This window comes from Sceloporus occidentalis, unplaced genomic scaffold (genome assembly GCF_023333645.1).
Source record: "Sceloporus occidentalis isolate IW3139 unplaced genomic scaffold, rSceOcc1.0.p SCAF_6, whole genome shotgun sequence".
NCBI classification, from domain to species: domain Eukaryota; kingdom Metazoa; phylum Chordata; class Lepidosauria; order Squamata; family Phrynosomatidae; genus Sceloporus; species Sceloporus occidentalis.
The window spans coordinates 68,782,595-68,807,630 of NW_028316986.1; the positions used below are offsets into that span (position 1 = coordinate 68,782,595).

General features: G+C 39.8%; 1 protein-coding gene across 1 annotated transcript; it reads left to right on the forward strand.

The window, feature by feature from the left end:
• Nucleotides 1-86: 86 nt before the first annotated feature.
• On the forward strand, nt 87-23,790 carry ARV1 (ARV1 fatty acid homeostasis modulator). The gene is made up of 5 exons (XM_089529955.1): nt 87-285; nt 8,928-9,047; nt 11,646-11,799; nt 15,759-15,983; nt 19,485-23,790. The coding sequence occupies exons 1-5, from the start codon at nt 178-180 to the stop codon at nt 19,589-19,591; spliced, it is 714 nt and encodes a 237-aa protein (XP_089386081.1). The 5' UTR covers nt 87-177; the 3' UTR covers nt 19,592-23,790.
• Nucleotides 23,791-25,036: the final 1,246 nt, after the last annotated feature.

Below are 25,036 nucleotides of genomic sequence, written 5' to 3' on the forward strand. Positions count from 1 at the left end.
ACGCCCCTGGAACGTTCCTGTACAGTCTATTGGACGCGGGACTACATATACCAAGATGCTCTTCGGCTTTTCCTTCCTCCTCCTCCTCCTCCTCTCGGAGGAACCCGGAAGTCCGTTTCCGTGGCAACGTAATTGAGGCCTACTGGTCCCTCTGAAGCCTAACTCCGGCTTCGAAAGATGGAAAAAGAGCCTGGGGCCCCCTACTACAGGTGTATTGAGTGCAACGGGGAGGCGACTGAGCTGTACAAGGACTACCAGCGCGGGGTGCTGCGGCTCTCGATCTGCGTGAGTTCGTGGGGTGGGAAAGGCCTTTAAGTTAAAGTTAACGGGGCGGGAAAGGACCGCTTTAACTCTTTTCTGGCTCAAGGCTATGGAATTCTGGGAACTGTAGTTTGTTGTGGCCCCAGAGCGCGCTCTCTCTCAGAGAGAAGGCTCAGTGTCTCACAGAACTACAGTTCCCAGGATTGCCTAGCACTGAGCCAGGGCAGTCAAAGCAGTGCCAAACTGGATTACTTCTGCAGTGTGTTCTGGACCTAGGGGAGTTGGACTGGATGGCCCTTGTGGTCTTTTCCCACTCTATGGTTCTAGGTCTTCTTTAAAGACAGCCCTATGTAGAACATGGCAGTATAATTCAAGATGGCTATCATACAAATATCAAGTGCAGCATTCATCAATTCAGACAGATCTCTTCTTTTTTATTAATCTTTATTTAACAAAACATTTTAAAATACTCAAATTTACTTTACACAATATACAAAAACATACCTTCATAAAATGCACACCTAGCACAACTTCCCTGGCACACCAACAGGAATTAAATCAAACAAACAAAGGAACAACAACAAAACAAATATAAAAATAGACTTCCTTGTCCTGAATTTCTTCTCCATATATAAACTTCTTAATAATATAATTTATTTCCACCCTGCCTCTCCTATAAGGTCGAGGTGGCTTGCAATAATAAAAGCCATATAATACAATCAAATAAATCCCATTATCCCCTCCTCCTTAAAACAAATCAAAACCATGATTCCAACATAATGATAGCTGCAATAAAAATACAATTAAAATCAATTAAAACAATCAGAGACAGGGAACAGAACATCTTGGGATAGTCACTAGAGTAGCCCATATCTATCCATATCCATATGCAAAGCTTTTTGATACACAATGATTGTAATTTTATTATTACCATACCTAAACAGTCTAGCTGAAATCTTATCTTTTTCAATGAAACGAATGTGTGTTTGGAATGTCAACCCTTGATCTCTTGCAAACCACAGTTTCAAAACAGGGATCTTCAAACTATTTTTCCAACATAACAGGGCATTTCCCCTTGAAAACGGGACAAAATTGACATATTAAAATGACGTGACAGTCTGGAAATATAAAACAAATGGTACTGTCCTGTTTAAAACTATACGTATGGTCAGCCTAGTGAGACATCTCCAAGCCCTCCATGTCCTCCACAGCTCTGCTCAGTTCCTGTAAATTGATACCCAGGACTTCCTTGATAGAGTCCATCCATCCACATGCAGCTTTCCTCTCTTTCTACATCTCTCCACCTTTTTCTAGCATTGTTGTCTTTTCTAATGAGTCATTAAAATAGACAAGAGGAAAATTAACTCATTTGAGATGTGGTGCTGGGGAAGAATGCTGAGGATAACATGGACAGCTGAAAAGACAAGCAAGTGAGTTCTTAAAAAGATAAAGCCAGAAATTTCCCTGGAAGTCAAGATTACCAAATTAAGGCTGTCCTACTTTGGCCTCATCACTAGAAGGCATGACTCATTAGAAAAGACAATAATGCTACGATAGGTAGAATGCAGTAGAAAGAGAGGAAGACCACATGCCAGATGGCTAGACTCAATCAAGGAGGTCATGGGCTTGCACCTTCAATACTAAACAGAGCAGTGGAAGACATGGGGGCTTGGAGAGGTCTCATCCACAGGGTTGCCATGAGTCAGGGACAATTCAAAGACAGTTAACAACAGCAACAGTTGGTGATGCCTTCTCATGATGTGGCTGAAGTCCAACAGTCTCAGTTTCGTCATCTTTGCATCCAGGGAGACTTCAGGTTTGATCTGTTCTAGCACGCATTTGTTTGTCTTCTTGGCTGTCCACAGTATTCTCAGTGCTCTTCTCCAGCACCATGTCTCAAATGAGTTGATGTTCTTTCTGCTTTCTTTACTGTCCTGACATCCATACATGGTGATGGGGAATACACTGGCTTGAACGATTCTAACTTTAGTTCAAGGAATACTTGCACTTAGGCAAGGAATACTCAGAGGTGGTTTTGCCAGTTCCTTCCTCTCATATCAGCCTACTGGAATTAGTTGGAGATCTTCTAGCAAAAACCAACAAATACTTGGAACAATTACTAAGGAAAGTTAAAGAAGAAAGCACAAAGGAAGGCTTACTGCTGAACGTTAAGAAAACAAAAATGATAACCATGGACGATCTATATAAATTCAAATTAGATAATGGAAAAATTGTAATAATTAAAGATTTTTCATACCTTAGAACTGAGATTGCATTAGAAAAGTCAATAATGCTGGCTGGAAAAGTTTGAGGGTAGTAGAAAGGGAGGAAGACTGCACCAGATGGATAGACTCAGTCAGGGAGATCATGGTTCAGAATTTGCAGGAACTAAGCAAATAATAAGCAGGAACTAGTGATCCTAATAAGCAGGAACTAGTGATCTTGACAGTGTCTCACTCCTGGAGTCGTCATGAGTTGAAGTTGATTCGAGGACAGTTAACAACAAGAACAACTCTCATTCAAGTATTAACCAGAGTTCACCCTGCTTAACCTCCAAGATGAGATGGGATCTGGTGCCTTTAGGGTACTCAGGCTACTATGAGGATGCTATGCAAGGATGTCTAAAGGGATGAAGAACCAGGCAAGGCCACTCCACACTTTATCTCATGGTCAGTCATGAGGAGGATTTGGAGGACGATGAGGAGGACTTGGCCCCTCAGATGCAGGGGGAACCTGAGGCTGAGCCAGGCCCCAGCTCTGCCCGGCCAAGTCCCAGCTCTGCTCTCCCAGTTCCTGGAGAGTTGGCTGAGCCAGGCCCTAGCCCTGTTGTATCACCTCCAGTGGATCTTGTGGTTCAGCAGCCCAGCCTTTCCCTAGCAGAGGTTCCAGGCATGGGAGAGATAGAGGAGCAAGATACTGGGGTATCTACCTTCAGCCAAAGAAGGACTGAATGGGCATGCCTTCGGCATTCCCGAAGGTTAGCTGAGAAACGCTCATTAATCACTCAGCAGCTGCGATAAGGAGCTGGTCTAATATAAACACCTGGCAGGCACCGAACCTCTTTGTCAGAGTTTGGTGAGTGATTAATGGTTTGGTTTGCATTCTTTTGGTGAAAGCTGCTCTCTCTGACTCCTTTGGACTTTCTTGGTGGATTCCTTGCTTCCTAGGCCTCGGATAGACCTAGATCTCTTGACCTTGACTCATTGACCTGTTCTCTGGCACTCTTGACCCTGGACTGGATTTGTGGATCTGCCCTCTGGAACCCTGGACTGGCTTTTGGTTTTGCTCCATCCATCGGACACTGGACTGATATTTTCATTTCAGAACTGCTTCTTTGCTGCTATAAAGCCTTGCTTTTGTTTACCTTTGCCTGGCACACTCTTATCAGCAGTCCGTTGGCAGCTTTCCAGGACACTTTAGCTACTTGGTAGAACAAGGCAGCGGTTTTGAGGTGCTATGAAAAAGTATTATTTTATTTATTGTTTTGCTGTCACAGATGGCTCCCCAAAATTTTTGTGAATTATTTCCTGTAGGGGAGGGCTGTGGCTAACCATAAAAGCCATGCACCCTGTGTTCTGTGACAGGGGCATGGTTCTTTTGACATGTTTCTGCTTTCCCCCAGGTAGTTCTTGTTCCAGAAGAGACCTGTATTAAACAAGAAATCAACTTCTGGTTAAATCTAAGAAACACCAATAGAAGCCAAAAAATGGCCAAATGTCTCCTAGGGAGTTGTGGGCAGGCAGAGCTGTTTGGGAATCTATTTTTTTAAACTCTGGAGTTGGGGGTATATGGTCCTCTGAGGTCCTTTAGGGGGCCTCCTCCCTAGTAGTTTCCCACCCATGTTCTGGAATGATGGTAACTTATTTGATAGTAACTTTTCTCCTCCCTCCCACTCCCTGCCCAGTACTATAAAAGTGCCCTGAATAATCTGAGAACATTGGGATAACTAAAATTCTGTCTGCATAGGATTAAGCTCACACGTGACTTAGCAGGAATAGACAGAAAGAAATTGATAATTAATTTTGATAAGTGAGGTTTAGCTAATGTTATTTGATATTAATGTTCTTGTTAATTGTACAGTATTTACATTTTAAAAATAGGTTTTTTTTTCCAGTTTTGTATAAATGATTGTCTGTACAGTGAAGATAAGATCTGAAGATGAGTGGAGGGGGGCTTCCTTGGCGTCTTAAATCCTATGCCTGTATTTGATCTATGTTTTTTCACAGCAGCCTTCTAATTTTGGAAAGTCAGCACAACAGTATGACATTATCATTATAATAATCTGCTTCTTCACACTGTGTTTAACATATCTTTTGCTCTTCTCTCTTATTCTACTTTGATTCTGTACAGACTATTGGCTAACTGACTTTATCTTTTTCAATTTTGTTTTTAACTTTTTCCTAGATCAGCCTTCCAGGCTCTCACTACTTTTTAGTGGAGCATGTGTTTGTAAGCTCTTTGAGTCTGTCATTAATATTATCTCTTTCTAGCATTCAGATCTCAAAATGTCCCAGTTCTAGCCAGCATCGCTGATTCAGTACATTGATATTAGTGTCAGGGCATCTCTTGAGCATCTGAAGAGTAGCTATGGGAAGAAGAGGAAGAGGCTGAGTGGTTATATGAGCTTCTTCCTGTTTCCACTGCCATTGAAGACCACTTTGTATGTGCTTAAAATATGAGAGAGAGAGTTAACTTTAATAACTACAGCACATGGCATAGTTGATGAAAGAGCTAGATGGGCACTGCAGTGGGAATAAAACGTTTTAAGTGCTGTTACATCTCTTCAGTTTTAGACTATCTTTCAGCAGCCATTTATTGTCGTCTAGCCAGTACATCTTCTGTTCCTAGTGCAAAAAAATAAAATGGAGGTGATATTTTGTAGTCTTCACTGTATGTTATCTGTTACCTGAACAAAAGCAGTTTTTGCACCAACTGTGGTCAAACGCAGCAGTTAGTTTTTACTTACATTTAAAAATAGCTGGCAGTTGGAATAAATGAATGAGTGGAATTGGAATACATGAATGAATACTTGAACGATTTGTTCACATGGTTTTCATTCTCTAATTAGAAGCAGCCATTTTTGTCTATTTTGTACAATGTCAAATGCAATTTTAAGATTTCAGCCAAATATTACATTAGGAAGTATTGAGTTCGTTCCATTCAATACACATTGCAAGGTGATTGTGCAATGTGATACTATCCAATTAAGCATTAGTCTCAGAGTAAATGACAGGCTGGCTGTTCTTGACATTACAGTTAGTTTGGGGTTCTACTTGATGAGTATTTCCTGTCATGTTTTAATTTATTATTTCGTTTAATTTTTTAATTCACTAATATCCATCACATCCAGTCACTTCCTGTTTCTTGAAAAGAAAAAAGAAAATAAAGGAAAGATTACATTTAAATAGCAATTTGTAGCCCCCAGAGAAGAGGGTATTGTTAGAACAGAATATGGAGAAACAGAATGGTTCCCAATTGGCATAGGGGCAGGGATGTAGCCAAGGGAGGGATTTGTGGGGTCCGCCCCCCCTTCCATTAGATACAATGAATGGTGCGTGCCGCCGCGCTACTACACCCAAGACCCAATATAATGGTGGCATTTAATCTGGACCCCTCCTTTCCAAAATTCTGGCTATGTCCCTGAAAGGGGTAAGGCCCGGCTGCATTCTATCACCCTATTTATTCAACTTGTACGCAGAAAATATAAGAAGAGCAGGTTTAGATTCAGAAAAAGAAGGAACATCAAGAATCTAAGATATGCAGATGACACCATACTACTAGCAGAAAATATGAGAGACTTGGAACAATTTTTAAGGAAAGTTAAAGAAGAAAGTTCAAAGGCTTAATGTTGAACATTAAGAAAACAAAAATAATGACTACAGAGAATCTACATAAAATCAGCCTAGATACTGATGAAATCAAAATAGTCAAAGATTTCCCATACCTTGGATCAAATATTGATCAGAATGGAGCCTGTAGTCAAGGAATCAGATGACTAGGAATTGGAAGGGCAGCTATGAAAGAGCTAGATAATATATACAACTGAGCACTAAAATTACAACTGTCCAAGCCATTGTATTCCCCTCACTATGTATGGATGTGAGAGCTGGACAGTGAAGAAAGTGGATAAAAAGAAAATAAACTGACTTGAAATGTAGTGCTGAGAATACTGTGGACGGCCAAAAAACAAACAGATAGATCCTGGAACAGATCAAACCTAAACTCAAAGCCAAGATGACAAAACTGAGGCTATCATACTTTGGTCACATCATGAGAAAGCAAGGCTCATTAGAAAAAATTCTTGGAGAAGTAGAAGGTAGTAGAAAGAGAGGAAGATCACATGTCAGATCAGGGAGGTCACAGGCTTGAATCTGCAGGACCTAGGGCCTGGCAGAGCAGGGGAGGATAGGGGTTCTTGGAGATGTTTCCTCCACAGGGGTGCCATGAATCTGAGCCATCTCAAGGGCAGTTAACAACAAAAAGCCCTCAGAAATTTTTCTTTTCTGGAGGGAGTGCTTTGACATTTGGGAGGCAATTTGTCAGGGATTGGACAGATGTATGGCCACCAAGATCCAAGGAAGAGCAAAAATGACTCTTGGATTTTCTATTACAGTTGCCTAATTGGCCTTTTTCATCTTATCATATAGGTAATAGTCATCTCCTTCTATCTAGAACACACCCATTCTCCAAAGACACAACATCAAGTAATCAGTAGGCAGTATGTTTACCAGCCCTTTCCATCAGCCTGTAACACCAATAGTACATCAACACAAGGATTGCTTGAAAGATTTTTTCAGCTTAAAAAAAGGCACTGTCTACTCCCCTTCCTTACCAATTATCTTTTATAGGTATATTATTTATGGCATATGGCAGGTTTCCTTTATAGGTGGTCAGAATTAAATTTCTGCACATGACTAGCAACCTGGTGGCTATATTTGTGGATTTCAGGCAACTGTACAACAGCATTCCATAAGCAGGTGTATTGTAAACCCAAATAAATAGTCTATATTGGCTATTATCAATTGTCAGTAAGTCTTTATATTTCATCACATTAACTTTTGTGTATATTTCTCTCTTTAAAAATGATTCCATTGGTGAACACCAAAGAGACAACCTTGATTAAATCTGGCTTTGTATCTGTTTTAAATATGCAAAAATTTCATCTTTTATTTTTTAATACACTGTAATGACATGATGGAATTTGTGCTGATCCAGAAGTTGATGGATCAGGATTATCAAATCCCAGAAACCCTGGAAACTAGTTGGAAGTAGTGTTTATGTATTTATAATAATAATGGTTTGATTATTTTATGTGGTGATTCATTTTTCGGTATTATGATTGTTGTGTATGTTTATATGTAGGGTAATGAATTTGTATATGTGTGTGTATGTTGTTCTTTTTTTTACTTTTTGGAAAACTTTGTTTTTATAAAAATATAAAATATTCAATAATGATATTTTCACATAGTGGTTATTAAAACTTGGATTGGCTTTTGATTTTTCATGTGTTTGAAGTTTCTAAAATCCCTTCCTAATCCTGTCTAATTATTTTTCCAAGTTATTCTTTCCACTAAGGAGTAACTCTCAAGGCAGTCTTCTAACACTGAGTTTTCATTTCCATTGTTGCAGATGAGCTGTGACTGGTGTATGTCTGGAAATCATCTGCATTACTTAGTCCTTGCTATTGAAGGGCCCAATAATAGTTTTAATAGCCTTTCCGATCGTCTTGTAAACCACATAGCTCTGTTTCTATTTAATATATAGTGTGCAGTTAATCCTAAAATGCCTGTCTTCAGATAGTATGTGATGAAATACTGAAATTTAAATGCAAGATCATTTCATAAATAGAAATTAGTAATCATAGCAATAAGACTTTATGAGCTTTTAGCACATTCCTTGATGTGAGACATTTCACAAGAAACTCTGGAAACTATTTATCTTTCTATGGCGGGTTACAGACCGCCCATTTGGGGCAGGCTGCACCCACCCCTTTTCCCCGGTGTATCGGGGCCTCAGCGGCCAGAACGGCAGCAGCTGAGGCCCCGATCCACCACTTTTCAGGCTGCGGGGAAGCGGCAAAACGCCGCTTCCCCGCAGCCTGAAAAGGAGTGTCTCTGGGGCTTCAAGCCCCAAGGACACCCGCAGCAACGGGGAGGAGGAGAAAGGGGCCGCTTGGCCCCTTTCTCCTTTGGTCCGCTGGGTGCAGCCGTCTGAAGGCTGCGCCCAGCGGACCAAACCAGGAAGGAGCTCCGAAACAGAGCTCCTTCCTGCTCTGCACAAAGGGCGCACTAGACGACCTGGCACGGAGCGAGGATGTCACTTCCGCGCTGCCCCGTATAGAGGTGGCGCGGTCGTGATGTCCTCATGGCGGCGGCCGTGTGGAACGGCCGCTGCCATTTTGTGCACGCTCCGCGCGTCCTAGGATTGGGAGCGTCCGGAAAGGATGCCCCTTTTTAACCCTAGCACACGCGGAGCGCGTACTAAAGTGCCCGTTTGTAACGGGCCTATGTGAGAAAACATTTTCAATAAAAACTATATAGGATGTAGAAATACTATTTCTGGACATTTTTAGGGCACTGTGGCCCCTCTCAAAAAAACTTTAATGTGCTTTTTAAACAATATTACAATTTCAGGTTTTAAAACTTGCCTTTGCTATCTTGTTTCAGAAATCCTGTCAGAAACCAGTGGACAAATATATAGAATATGATCCTGTTATCATCTTAATTAATGCAATCTTATGCAAAGCACAGGCTTACAGGCATATTTTATTCAATACAGAGATAAATGTAAGTTACAGGGTTTTTTTTCTTTTTCTTGTCTTCATTTACTCTAAAATACTTAGATCTTATCACAGATTGACAAGACATAATGAAAATATTGAATCTGGATCTGATTTTTGCTTCTTCCTTTCCATGTACTCCCTTTAGTAAATATTCTGAGTTTCCTATTCTGTTTCCTTAGAAAATAAGGTATCTTAAATCCCTGCTGTACTTATATAACTTATTCATGAAATGAATCATAATTGAGCAGTCTCTTCAATAGAACAGTAAGCAGCAGTGTTCTGAAAATAGTTCTGAATTTTAAAAGCTTGCTTAGGTAATATTGGTTTTCTTGCAGTCAATACTTGTTTGTATATGTCCTGGATGAACACTAATGGGAAAGAAGTGTCCCTTCTCTGGAGAACATTTAAGAGGCATTTGGACAGCCTGTTATTAGTCCTGGTTCAAGAACAGAAAGTATGCTTATCAAATTTGCAGATGACACCAAATTAGGAGGAAAAGCTAATACCCCAGACGAGAGAATCAAAATTCAAAATGACCTTAATAGATTAGAAAGCTGGGCCAAAACTAACTAAATGAATTTCAACACAGAGAAATGTAAGGTACTGCAATTAGACAAAAAAAAAAAAGAAAAAAAAAAGGGAAATATAGAATGGGAGACACCTGTCTTGACAACAGTACATGTGAAAGAGATCTAGGAGTTCTAATAGTCCTCTAGTTGAACATGAGTCAACAGTGTGATGTAGCAGCTAAAAAAGCTAATGTGATTCTAGGCTGTACTAATAGAAGTATAGTCTGCCCACGCCATATGCCAGCTTGCCATACGTGGACTTGTGTTCACGCGGATGGCAAACCCTGGTGGATAAAATGATGTGGGCACTGACGAAATGCAGGCACCGCTGTGCACCAGAGCGCACTGCTATAGGAATCCATAGGACTCCAGCATAGGCGGTTTTTCCCATACACGAGGGGGTCCAAAACGGATCCCTCGCATATAGGAAGGGACCACTGTATAGTGTCTAGATCAATGGAAGTAATAGTATCACTGTCTTCTGTTTGGTCAGGGCTCACCAGGAATACTAATAATTCTGGGCACCACAATTCAAAAAGAATATTGACAAGCTGGAGCTTGTCCACAGGAGGGCAACCAAAATGGTGAAAAGTCTGAAAACCATGCCGTATGAGGAGACACTTAGGGAGATAGGTATGGTTACCCTGGAGAAGAGGTTTAGAGTTGATAGGATAGCCCTGTTGAAATATTTTAAGATATGTCATGTTGAGGATGGAGCAAGCTTGTTTTCTGCTGCTCCGGAGAATAGAGTTCAGAGCATAGGATTCAAACTACAAGTGAAGAGATTCCACCTCAATATTAGGAAGAATTTCCTGACAATAAGAGCCGTTCGACAGTGGAACACACTCCCAGGGAGGGTGATGGAGTCTTTTTCTTTGGAGGTTTGTAAACAGACTGGATGGCCATATATCTGGAGTGCTATGATTCTGTGTACCTGCATGGCAGGGGATTGGACTGGATGGCCCTTATGGTCTCTTCCAGTTGTATGGTTCTGTGATTTTTCTGCCTTCCATCAGTGTAAGTCCTAATTGGAATCTGCTCCTAGAAAGCATCCAGGTGGAGAAGACCCTTGTAACATGTTGGAATCCAAGCTCCAGGTGATTAGCAAAAACACCTGTATTATTTCTATAGCTTTTTCCACTTGGAGAGAGGAAGGACTGATATTTCCTTCAGTAGCAAAATAAAATGAAGTGTAAGGAAATATTTTGTACCATTCAGAGCATTGAAATCATCAGAGACTGCAACTTTGATGCATGGAAGGTTCTCACACCAAGAAGAGCATATACAGAAGCAGCCCCAACAGTTGCTCCAAGTGGATGGTATTGATATGATCCATGTCTAAGCAGGCTATAAAGTAGGATGGGCAACTCTCAAGGGTTAGAGGGGTTACATTGTTCCTCTAGAGACTTTGACAGGTCTCTCTGTTTCTCACTGACATGCATATTTTTGTCCTAGAATCTTTCCACACCTGCCTTAGTGCTTGGCAATATGGGAAGGCTGTTTCACCATTTGTCCAGGGGATGCTAAGTGGGAGCCAAGTGGTTGCTGGGCTGTAATGAAAGGTGTACAAATGGTTTCTGCTTAGCAGTGTCAAACAGCCACTTCTTACCTGCCCAGCTACAGTACACCTGTATCCTGTTCTACCACACTTTGTCAAATCAGCCAACCTATCTGGAAGTGAACAAAGAGACTAATAGAGAATGTTAAGGGTGGTTAGCACTGGTGACAGTATTTGTGTTACAGTCGTCCCTTTATATCCATGGGGGATCTGTGCAAGTTCAGAACAGCACTTAAAAGTCATCTTTTTTTTTGCAAGATTATCCAGAACATTTTTAAATTATGAATTTTAAAGTTTGCATTGAATGTTTTAAAAATGTATCAGTTAACTGTTATATGTTTAATTCGCTGGTGTTCCCCATCTTGATCTGTAGTGTAAGAAATAAATCTCATTACTATTATTATTATTATTATTGCTAAAAAAGATTTTGAATGAAGTGTCTGCCTCTGATGCTGATCGTTTTTTCACACTGCAGATTCATAGCAAGCTCTGCATATTCTGTTTGCTCTGTGAAGCTTATCTCAGGTGGTTGCAGCTACAGGATTCAAGCCAAAGTCCTGATCCTGATGATTTTATTAGATATGCCAAAGAATGGGATTTTTATCGAATGTTTGCAATAGCATCTATGGGTAAGCTTATTGGTGTTGCAAGACATTCTTTCTAGTCTTTAAAATGTATTACTTTAAAACTTTTAACTTGACTACTAAATGCATTGTAGTTATTAAGTGCAGAACATATGTATTGAGAGATCATTAGTCATAATTCTATCTCTTGAATTCTCTGAATTCACTGAATTTGTTAGCATGACACGCAGCAGTCAAAACATTACAGCATTCAATTGTCTGAATGGGCACACATGTGAAAATGTAAAGTATTTAATTGTCCAGCAAAGTATATTGATGGAAGCATTTTCCAACACAGTATTTTGAACTTGGGCCTGATTCAAATTCCTGCTCAATTATAAAGGCCTATCAAAACATTATGTTTTGCTATTTACTGGAACCCTGAAGTCCATAAATCAGAACTAGATACAAAATGGTGACTTGGGCTGGAGCCAGTTACATGTTGTATCCAATATACTGAACATTTCTATATGTGTATAGAAATATCTATATCTGTCCTAGACTGCAGCCAGCACACCCACACTATGCCAATAAGAATGGCTTAGCACAGCAAATGGAAGCAGTGCACAGACCTTGCAAAGAGTCAGCATTAGAGAGCAAGCCGAAAGCCAAGTCAGGATACCAGAAGTCAGAGCAGTCAAATCAGTCCAGGGTCAAAGCAGCCAGAAGATAACAAGGGTCCAGTCCATTCCGAGGTCAAAGCAACAAGGAGTCAAGATACAAGGAGCCAGTGCCAGCAACAATCACACCAAAGGATCATGCAATAAACTCTGGCCCTGAGTTGATGCCTCTCTGCACCTTAAGTAAGGGAAACTCTCCCCCGTGCCACCTGAGGCTGGTTTGCTAATTGCCTCTCTGCAATTCTCCTGGATCTGTGCCTGCAAGCACTCTCAACCCTTCTTTGTTTATAGGTAGGCACATCCAGGCATGATTCCTCCCCAGAGTCACCACTAGGCTGTTGCACCACAGGAGGCATCTCACTAGCACTAGGACCTGGTTGAGCCTCCTCCTCTGGGGCTGGGGAATACAGCTGTGACCTGGCAGAGCAGGATTAGCACCTGGTGTAGCCTCAATTAGCTCTTCCTCTGGAGGAGGCTCATCCTCCTCCTCCGAGAGCTGCTCTTGACAGGCCATGACAATACCTAAATCAGTGTAGATCAAGGATTGAAAGACCTAAGTTCCACAAACAAGTAATTCAAGCCTATATTTTTCAGTATCAAAGATAACATACCCATATTTTAAGATATAAACAACTCTCAGCCTGAGAGGAAGGAGACTCCGCTCTCCATAACTGCCATCCGCCAGCCTGAGAGTAAGGAGACTCCACCCTCCATAACTGCCATCCGCCAGCCTGAGAGTAAGGAGACTCCGCCCTCCATAACTGCCATCCGCCAGCCTGAGAGGAAGGAGACTCCGCCCTCCATAACTGCCATCCGCCAGCCTGAGAGGGAGTTCACCAGGCAGGGCCAGCTTCATCAGGGCCAACCTGAGAAAAAGGAGACTCCGCTCTCCATAACTGCCATCTGCCGGCCTGAGAGGAAGGAGACTCCGCTCTCCATAACTGCCATCCGCCAGCCTGAGAGGAAGGAGACTCCGCCCTCCATAACTGCCATCCGCCAGCCTGAGAGGGAGTTCACCAGGCAGGTCCAGCTCCATCAGGGCTAGCCTGGAAGAAGGAAGAGCCCTCCCTCCATTCCATCTGCCTTGGTCCAGGCATCAGAGGGAGAGAAGAACCACTGGACCTCATCCCCTTTCCCTCCACCATTCCCTTCTCCTTTGTTTCGTGTCTTTTAGATTGTAAGCCTGAGGGCAGGGAACTGTCTGATTAAAAATAATAATTGTAAGCCGCTCTGAGAGCCATTAGGGCTGAAGGGCGGGATATAAATACCTAAATAAATAAATAAATAAATAAATAGTAAAAGGCCAACTGCATCAGATAGTTTACTTGCTGTTATTAAATTACTGAACAGGGGAATATGCTGAATGATCTACTGGCAGAGCAAGACAGAACATTAAAGACATGTCATAGTAGGGGAAGAGTAATTACATCAAGGAAGGGCAACTGTGAGCCTTCAGACATAGTGTTGTTGACTGCAAGTTACTGTTCCTTATGCAGTATAGGCATGGGAGCTGCAGTCCAACAACAGCTGGAGCCATCATTGCTTACCTGTAGGTTAGACAGTTGAAAGCCAATCTCGTCTATGGAGGATTCCTTACTACCACTGGCCATATTTTTTATGGGAATCCATTTGATATTTAATGTCACGTTATTTAATCTGGAAGACTGCTATGATTGGGAATTAATGAAGAACAGACTAGTCTAGCATATGTTACAGGGAACAGCTTGAGGCAAGAGAATTTTTCCAGTTTTATCTCCTGGTTTCAAAAAACAGCAGCCAATTAGATGGGGAGGGGAAGAAGAGTATGTGTGGTGGTCTATGACAGTAGTTACCAACCATTGCACCATCAGATGATTTGGAGTTAAGCTCCCGTAATTCCTGACTATTAGCCAAGTTGGCTGGGACTTTTAGGACAGCCCTAGTGGTTAAATGTCAGTACTGCAGCCACAACATTGTGAGTTTAATCCCAGAGGGCTCCAGGTTCATTCAGCCTTCCATCCTTTCATAGGTAGGTAAAATGAGTACCCAGCTTGTTGGGGGCAATTGGCTTATACATTGTAAAATGCTTAGAGTGTGCTTAGTTCATTATGAAGTGGTATAGAAATGTAAATGCTATTGCTGTTGCTTTTAGGAACTGAACTCCAATACAAATGGAAGACCAAAGTTGGAAACAAGCCCATCCACCTGTCCACATGTCCTCTTGAGCATTAATTTAATTTAGAAGGTGTTTGTGATGATTTTGCAAAACAAGATGTGAATCAGTTGCTGTAAAATTCAGCTAATCTGAGCAAACTGGACTAGTATTGGGTTCTCCCAGGTTACTGGCACTGAGAGAATTTAATGTCTGTGAAGTGCCTCATAACATTCACACAATTGCTAATGATGCCTCTGTTTTCTTGCATCACAGAGATGATGGCAGTGAAATTATTTCAGAGATTACCAGAATTGTAAAGGAAAAATCAACAAATCCAGCCAGATGCAGACTAGAACCCATTTAGCAAATATTTTGCTGTCATAGCACCAGAGACCCTTCTTTTCTGCAACTATTATGCTCTCACACCGAGTAGACAATTTGACCTCTTCCAAGAAGTGTGACATATTTTGTGCTGGCCAGAACCAGTATCTATTACTTCAATCTTGGGAAAGTTTCTTGAGTGTGTGATAGCCACTCAGCTTCCAAGGTCTCCTGCATGAAACTGGTTATGTTACCAATTCAATCTAGTTCATACATAATTCAATATACGAGGTAGTTCCTACAAAGCTGTAACACTCAATCTAATTCAATCCAATTCCTACATAGCTGTAACACTCTTGGTCCTGAAAATCAGAGAAGAGAAGTACCTTTGGTCACGAAAACTACCAACTCAGTGATATGGTGTCAGCCTATTTGGGATGGGATGTGCTTCTGTTGAAAATTCAGATTTAAAGTCTGAGAGTCCTACAGAATATCGTTTAGCTCCTCAGTATTTAGGTGGTAACTGTAGCCAGAAATATTTTGCTTAGTTTTGGCTAGTACTCTGACTGTCTGTTCGACCTAGCATTGTTTATGTAAGCCAGTCCCAGGCATAACTAAAGGTTTTGGTTACTACCTTTTAAAGTCTTTAATGGCTTAGAGAATGCCTCCACCTTTATCAGTTTGCCTGCTGTCTCAATACTAGCTTCTACATCTAACTCAATCCAAGATATACTCCCTCACATAGCAAACTTCTCAATTACCCCATGTGAGCACATGTAGAAAAATATTGCAAATACATCTTGTTTATGATTGGCTTTTGAAGGACCGTTTCCTGATGTCAGTTGTTTCTCCAAATGACTTGTTTTCACCTATTTCTGTCTCTCATTCAGAACAAGCTGCCTTTTTGATTGGCATCTTCAGTACTTTGTGGTTAGCAAAACCAATAGCTCTGAGAACCAAAGAAAAGTTCATCTTTCTTTTGAAAGCATTGCTGTTATCTAGCTATGGAAAACTTCTACTGATTCCAGCTATTATTTGGGAGCATGACTATACTCATTTATGCCTCAAGCTCATTAAAGTTTTCGTCTTGACATCAAACTCTCAAGCAATTAGAGGTATTTTTCTAATTCTATTCTGCTAACACAATAAAGCTCCCAAGTAGATCAGGATTGCATATACTGTATTCATCCAATCCAGGTAAAGAGCTGCCAACAGTTGCAGGGCTTTACCAGTATGAAACAGACAGACTTTCCATCATTAAGATGTAAAATATTGCAGAAGGAAACTTTCAAGTGAACAGTTTTTAATCACAGGTTTTTGTGGGTTTTTCGGGCTATGTGACCACGTTCTAGAAAGAGTTTCTTCTTGACGTTTCCCCAGCAACTGTGGCTGGCATCTTCAGATTCCAGCCACAGATGCTGGGGAAACGTCAGGAAAAAACTCTTCTAGAACATGGCCACATAGCCCAAAAAACCCACAAAAAACTATGGATGCCGGCCATGAAAGCATTTGACCAGTTTTTAGTCACTTTTTATCTTTATAATTGCATTTTATTCTTTTAACTGTAGGTTTGAATTGTTTTAATACTGTAAATGTTTTAATTCTATTTAATGATTACTTTTTGTATCTTTTAGCTGTACTATTTTTAAAATTGTAAACTGCCTTGAGGCCCAATTTTGGGAGAAAAGCAGGATACAAATAAATATAACAACAACAACTTAATTCAGAGAATTACCTGACATTAGACCCACACAGATGTGAAATTTGTACAGTACACCAAAATAGCAAAACTAAACACTTAATCTGGTAGAACTGACATTATGGTGGAACTCAGAGTTGTAAAAATGTTCACATTTTGAAGCACTTGTGGGGAAAACAGCTTTTTGTGGCTTTTCTTTCATTAAAAAAATTGGAGAAAGTTGATATACATGCAATATATGCAGTACTTACTTTCACATCATACCCAAATGTATTCTACTGAATTAGCAAAGTAAAATGCTTCATGCAGAGCTTAGCATATAAAATTTGACTTTTTGGCATACTTATAAAAATTTAAAATAACAAGCCTTAATTTTGTACAAGAACAATTGTAAATATACTTATCACAACTCTATATAAAAGAGGAAGCTGCAGATTGATGCACTGAGTCCGATTTGAGCACATGTATTTTAATTTTGGTCATCTGAGAACTAAGGGAAAAATGAAAACAGAAATTTGGTCATAAACAATATTTGGAGTAAAACAGTCACCCTCTGGAATAAGCTGGCAGCATGTTTTGATTCAACATGTAAAGTTGAAAATATTAAAAATATTGACCTCTTCAATGCACAAGCAATGAAGCCCCCCATGCTCTAATCATTAAGACACAGTAATGGATTTGATTTTTGCTTTATGTATCTAATATATGCTCATGAATTAGTGTTCTCCATTTCTGAATAGAGTTTTACATAGATCTCTGCATTATGTGTCTCGGCATTTCATGTGTGTAAAATCTTAGCTTAAAAAGTATTTCCTTAAGGACAAAACAAAAAATATTTCATCAGCTTTTATTCCCTGCTTCACAACACTTTCAGTTTTTGTTTGGAATTTTTTTATTTTTGCAGTTCTTTCACAATGGGATGTTAATAAATTCTAGATCTAGTCTTGATGCCATTTAAACCTTCTATTGAGCCTTTAAGAAAGTCAGGCAAAATCACTTCTGGTTTTCCATGGGATTCAGTGTCTAATATTTCTCTGAATAAGTATTTACATTTATTAACAGCAAAGAGTTATGTCTCACCTTGCAAATCTGAACAGCCTTTCTAATAATTAGATTTAGAGTCAGTACATTTAAATCCCATTCCCAAAGTGTAAAATATTTCTGACTTCTTACAAGATTTTGCAAGCCATAATTTTGAAATAGTGTACCTGTCTTGGAAAGGAATTAAAAAAATATTATTAATGGAAACCCATAGCCTAATTTTCACCTGCCTTAAAAACAAATAAGACTGATAATACAAAGAACTACTCATAAACCTTATTCTCAGTTGTGTTGAATGAAGAAAGTCTTCCTACATACTCCACTGTGATTTTATGATTACCAGTGTCAACCAGTTATGGAATTTAAAGCTGATCTTATTGGCCTTTTTAACTGGTGAATTCATTAAATATAAATTAATTGATATCATTACATTTAAATAATATAATTAAATATAAATATAAGTTAATATATGTGCCTTTTTCAATAAGGAAGGAAGTTTAATGAACAATCCTGTAACACTTTCTCATTTATAGGAGGGTATAACAATGCCAACTGCAGAGCCTGTTTGGAGACATAGAGTAATACCAAGACTTAGGATCCTGCAGATTCACAGAATGCCTGCCCTAAAATGCACTCATTGCTGGTTAGGAATTGGTGCTAATGTTCTCCACCCCTCAGGGATGTAGCTAGGATTTTAGGAAGGGGGGGGGGGGTCCAGACTAAGTGCCACCATTATAATGGGGCTTGGATGTGGCGGCGCAGCAGCACGCACCATTCATTTTTCTAATGGAAGGCGGAGTCTGGACCCCAAAAACCCCCCTCCCCTTGGCTACGTCCCTGTACCCCTGGGGAGAACCTTTAGTAAAGTGTGTGTTGTTCAGTAGCCTTTCTCACCACTGGTGGAGCAGAACTCCCACTGCATTCAGGGGCCATTCGGTCCCCTTCCTAAGGATCATGCAGCAGTTCCTTAATCTGATTAATAAAAGCTATTGCTCAAGGTTAGAAGGAAAGGCCATCTTGAGCAATGCACCAGAACCAAGATAGCACTAAAAAACTTTTCGCCTTGCTAATTAGGACTGATGTCCCATTGATTAGTTAGGCTTCATTCGTAGCCATGAATTGTTAACCCGAAGTAAGAGGCATAGCTGTGTTAGTCTGGAATATCAGTATACAAAGGGATCTTGTAGTACCTTTGAAACTAATAAAGTAAGCAAAAGAAATTGTAACATAAGTTTTGATAGACTTTGGGGCGAAATAGACCATCCCTTTGCACTGGCTTCCGGGCGGCTTCAGAGCATGGAGTTTAGATGCCGCACACTCTGAAGCCACCAGGAAGCCAGCGTCATGCTGCCCACCTGCCCACACGTGAGCTGTCTTCAGGGCATTCTGGTGGTGCAGCAGCAGAGAGGGAAAAGACGGCTTTTTGCCTGCTCAGAAAGGAACAGCAATTTGCCGCTCCTTTTTGGGACAGCAAAAAGCTGAATTGGGGCCACGCTGTGTGGTTGCTGCAGCCCAGCTTCCCACTTGCATTTTATAGCCAGTTATGGGATGCAGTCAGGCATTATCGCAGGGAAAATGCTGCCAATGCTGCCGTCAAGCTGCATTCCACCTAAAACCTGGTTACAAGCCACATGCAGCTGACCAATTTGCAAAGTCGGAAGCTTCCTGGGGTAAATTGGGGGTTTTTTAATGCAATAAACTCTTTAGTCTGTGCATCTGAGGAAGTAGACAAAGTCTATGGAAGCTTATTCTGCAACTTCTTTCACTCAGTCTCAAAGGTGCTACAAAATCCCTTTGCATACTAACCAGAAGTATTTGTTAATCACTGTGGAAAATTATTTGAAACCTATTGTTGTTTATTTCCTTTCTTTTACAGTTACCTTGAACACAAGCCGAAAACTTTGTCTGGTGGCCATCGTGAATGGATTAATTTTGGAAAATGGCATCATCCATTTGTTCCAGAGGATAGGATGGAATGTTTGAAACACTATTGTATTTTGATAATGGTGGAAATGTTTGAAATTGCACAGAAAAAACTGCCTTACAAGTTACTTGTACCTACTAATAAGACTTTTCAGGAGATAGTAATATGAAAAGAATTTGAAAACAACCTAGGAAGTTTAGATACACTGATATTTAAGTTTTATAACATATTTGAGTGATCTTAATTTGTTAAAAAGATCTTAGAGTGGTGCTAGTGGTGGCCATGTTAGCTAAGAACCTGTCAGTTATGGCCCATTTTCATACAGTACTTTACATTAAAAGGGGAAAAAAAGAAATTTGATTAACTGTCTCATGGTGAAAAAGGAAGAAATTTGTTTACTGAGAAGGGAGCACAAAATGTTATCCTATTAAAACAGTAAAACATCATTAAAACATAATGATGTCAATGGCATTCTTAAATGTATGTCTATATCTGTATCCAGCCTTTTGGCTGTAATTTTATACTTACTAACCTCACAGTTCAGTTGGGGGTGGAATCTAACAGCACCTGGGAAATGAAGCATGAGCTTTTGTGGATTTCAATTCACTTCTTCAAAGATGCTGATACAGTGTGTTAAGCAGTTACATTGTTGTGACTGCTTACCTAAAAGTCAGATCTGTTCAAGTAGGAAAATAGTCTTAGAAGAATTCTTTTGTTATACTTGTAACTATTATGAAAGAATGTACAGTGGGCCGGATCCCCCTGCGTAAGGGAAAATCCACCTATGCTCGAGCCCCATAGGAAATAATGGGGTGTGTGCATGAGGTGGAGCAGTGTGTGTACGCCGCGAGCGCGCACATGCCATTTTTTGCCTTCCCAAGCAGCTTCAGCATAAGCTGGAAGCCGCGTAAAATGTGTTCGTGCATGGTGCGGGCGCACTGTACAGTGGGCCCTCTCCTTACACGGGGATCCAGTCCGGATCCCCTCACATAAGGGAAAATCCGTCTATGTTCGAGCCCCATAGGAAATAATGTAGTGTGCAAACAGACCATTGTCTCAGTATTTAGACTGCTGGAAATTATAACGATATCTCAGTTGAGCCATTTCTCTTTCCAGTCTTCCTTTGATTTATTTTATATGCTTCATTTTGTTTTTTATATTTTTATTTATTTCATATTATTTTTAAAGTTTTTGTTATTATTTATGGGTTGCACAACCAAATTAATGTTGTGAGTAATGTTATGAGGACCTGTAATGTTATTGCCAGAGTAGCTGTCAGAACAGTTTGCATCAGGATTTATGGCAGCGTCTTGTCCCTGTATTTCCATCCATGTTATATGTCACATTGTGGTGTGTAATTGTTTATGATGTGAGGGCATCTCTAAGTATGCCCTGCACAGCCTGTGAGAAGGCAGTATTATTTATCAGAACTGGTTATAAATCGCTGATGATGCATTTGGGTGGACTCAGCTGGGAACTATAGATGACAAACTAGTGTTATTAGACCATTTCTTGTGTTATAGTATCCCACCATTCTCTCTCTTGTAGTAGATTGTTACCAGGTATTAATCTTGCCTTGTTAATTTGTTTTTTCACTTCACTGGATAACAGTTACCATTTGACAAATGCCTGTTATAAATCCATGAGTTGAAAGTCCCTGTGCTGGAGGGCTTGACTGTAAACAGTAAATTTGATTATATGTTCTGGATGGAAGCGGGGAGCTTCCACATAAGCATGTATAGTGATCAGTGGGCTTTTGATACAGTGTGTTACTACAGAGTGATATCAAGAAAGTGAACTTGTTGTGTGGGTTGTTCCAGGCTTGGAGTGATGGTAAAGGAAAGTTGTTGAAATTCCAGCAGAACTTCTCTAGTGATTCCATAAGTCCAGAAAATAAAGCTGTTGTAAAGATGTAGAGAAAAAGTTTGTGGGTTCAGGAAATGAGGAAGTGTTGTTCTATGATAGCCTAATAGATGTTTACATACTGTAGCACCATGCATGTGCCTATAACAATGCCATTAATTTGAAAGGACATATTATTCCCAAAAGTGAATCGTTATGAGTCGGTATAAAGTGAAAGTTTGGTGGTTAGGTATGTGCAGCCCCTTTCAGGATGGTATTCTTAATGGCTTGTAGTCCATCTTAATATGGGCTATTGGCGTAAAATGATGCCCCATCTATAGTGGCTATGATAGTGTTCTCTGGCAATTTATGGCTAGCTCACATATCTTGAAGTATTAGCATCCTACGGTCTGAGAATTGAGTCCATATCTCCAGATGCCTTGACAGTGAAGGTTTTAGTGCTTGAGACAATGTATTGTATATATACTGCATATTTTAGTAGTAGATAGAAGGTACTTATTTGAGGCTCCCAGAGTATGTCAATGTGGCACTGGTTCTGTACATCAATGGGGAATTCTCTGAGTAATTTCTGTAGTTCTTTCTGATATTCATCAGAAGGATCTGTAGATGGGATTCTGTAAAATGTGATGTTGGACACTTGTCTCTCAGGTTTCTATATGTGTTCCATCTTGTTTGTGATTACTATGTCCCCGTTCGTCAGCCTGTTCAGTGCCAATAGTGGGATTGTTTCTGAGACTGGATAGTAAGGAGGACTAACCCCTGAATAGACTTGTATATTTTTTGTAATTTCTTTTTTCTGATAATTTTACATGACAAATATCTGAAAAACAGAGGTGTATCATTTTAAAAATTAGTTATAAAATATTTTATCCCATCCAGTTTGTGGAAACCATCATCAACAGGGATGCTTGGCACCTGACTTGTGTCAGAATAGGTATTGCACTTCAGAATGATTGTGAAGTAGTTACTGTCAGGAGCATACTAATCCAGGCAAAAGTGAGGAATGTAATGATCATCTTATGATTCTGATGTTGTTTTCAGTCCTCTGATGCTCTTGAACTTCATATTACAAAAAGAGGCAAAGTCGCTGCAGCAGAAGCTATTAAAAAATAAATTAAAAATTCATGGGGTCACCATAAGTTGACAGGCAACTTGAAGGCACACACAATATAAAATGTGAGGATGAAAAGCCATAATGTAGGGAAGCAAGGAAGCAAAGATACAAAAATAGTGTCTTAGAATAGGCATCAAATTAGCCCAATATGAATGGATCATAGTCTGTTTTAACACTGTCACGTTCATGATAAATGATTACCATGTTTTGATGTGCAAGAATATTTCCAGGACTTGCTTCCTCTATCTCCCCACCACCCATCCTTCATAGTGGAACTGAAATAGAAGTTGCCTAAAACAGAGACAGTTAAATTCAGGAAACTTAAACCATGCGCTATAGTCCAATTACAACTAAACTATAAAGTTTTAGCAGGGTGCTACTTGTACCTCAGAATAAAAGGCACTTGTTTTGAAGTTGCATTCAGGTTAATGTGTTCACATATGTATGTATTGGTTTTATTTAATACTTAATAACAGATATTTTGTTTCACTTTGTTATTGTGATAACATTGCATAATAAAAAAAATACTTAATTACAATAGTATGAAAAAAAATCAGGGGTAGGTGTGTTGGCCATTTAACAAATACAAACAACAATCCATCAGTGATAGCTTTATTGGTTGGCATTTTCTAAAAATGCTTCATTAACAGTATGTGTGATTTCTCAACATTTCCATCATGGATGGTGCAGATTCTGCAGGACATAGATGATCAGGGTGAATCCTGGTGAGCAGTAACTAACTAATCAAAGCAAATCTCCCTATGTATTTTCAGTTAAACTAAAATTGCAGTTCATTGACATATGGAGATATTGTTAATAGCATTTTTAAAAATTTATTCTCATTGGAAACCTCTACAAGGTGTGTTTTTTCTATTACTATTTGCATTTTGTTTTACAAAACATTATATTTTGTATAAAGTGCATTCTGTTTTGTTCCAAATATGTTTTTGTGTAAAAATACATGGAAAACAGGGCAGAAAGCCCTGGAATTTTCATTCTTGCTTAATAATGACAAATCTTGGAGTGACTGGTAATTTTTTTGGATGACACGCTTTCCATTGTGGATAAGTGGACTTGTGAATATTCTTTACATTCCTATCATAGAATTGCAGCCAGAACAAATTGTACAGAAGACAGAACAATGACTGACAATTCAAACTTTTTGCTGCTTTTTTTCCTAACTGTACCATCTTGGTTGTGATTTGTATGACCTAATTTCCTCCAGCAGAGACAAAATATCACCAGTGGCATAAAACAGCATATGAATACTTTTTTTCCTCTTTAAAATTTGGTGCTCAAATATTTGGGGCATCAAGTTTCTATATAGATGAGCTGATTCAGTAAAAAGTCTTGTGTCACTTCGTCTGTATCTTAGTTTTTTAAAAGGGTCACTTTTAGTATAAAGCCACTCCAGTTCTTCTTCTAATTCATTCAAAGGACTCTTCTTTGAAACAATTGAAGCAATAGTTGGCACAATGCATAAAGGCATAATTACTGTTTCTCAAAGAATCCCACTTTGAAAGTGAAATGAAATGTTAGAATATTACTTAGAATAAGGTCTGTTCTTGAAGTTTAATGATAACTTGGCTATTGATACAGTGGCTTCCAAATGTTCCTATTCAGATTGCAGAACTGTATTGCCTCCTTGTTACACTGAAGAGCTAGGGGTGACTGGATTGAAAGCTTAGGACACTAATGGTGTGAATACAACCAAATGTATGTATTCTTTGACAGGAACAATGGCTGGAAAAAATTAATCTTTTCCATCATGTCACTGAGCTATCTATTTGGCACAGTGAGGTGGCCACTTCAAACACTGGAGCACCAGGAACAACATATTGTGCTGTTTCATTCCCTCAGGATCCTCTCAATCTTCAAAGTATTCCAGACCCGAATGCCTGGCTTAGATGGATTCCTGTTGTTCAGAACCATCTAGGCCCAAATGCCAGGCTTTTAATATAGGATCGGGACACCTGGCTTAACAAGACAATATATCAAAGGGATCTGTGAGTCCTAGTAGATCACAAGTTGAACATGAGTCAACTGTGTGATGCAGCAGCTCAAAAGGCCAATGCGATTTTAGGCTGCATCAAGGGAAGTAACAGTGCCACTCTATTCTGCTTTGATCAGGCATCACCTGGAATATTGTGCCCAGTTCTGGGCACCACAATTCAAAAAGGATGTTGACAAATAGGGGTGTGTCCAGAGGAAGGCCACCAAAATAGTGGAAGGTCTGGAAACCATGCCTTATGAGGGAAGATTAAGGGAGCTGGGCATGTTTAGCCTAGAGAAGAGACGGTTAAGAGGTGATATGATAGCCCTGTTTAAGTATTTGAAGGGGTGTTATATTGAGGATGGAGCAAGCTTTTTTTCTGCTACTCCAAAGACTAGAACACGGAACAATGAATGCAAGCCACAGAGAAAGAGATTCCACCTCAATATTAAGAGGAACTTCCTGATAGTAAGAGCTGTTCAAAAGCGGAACACAGTCCCACAACAGTGGGGTGCTTTGACTGAATTTCTGCAT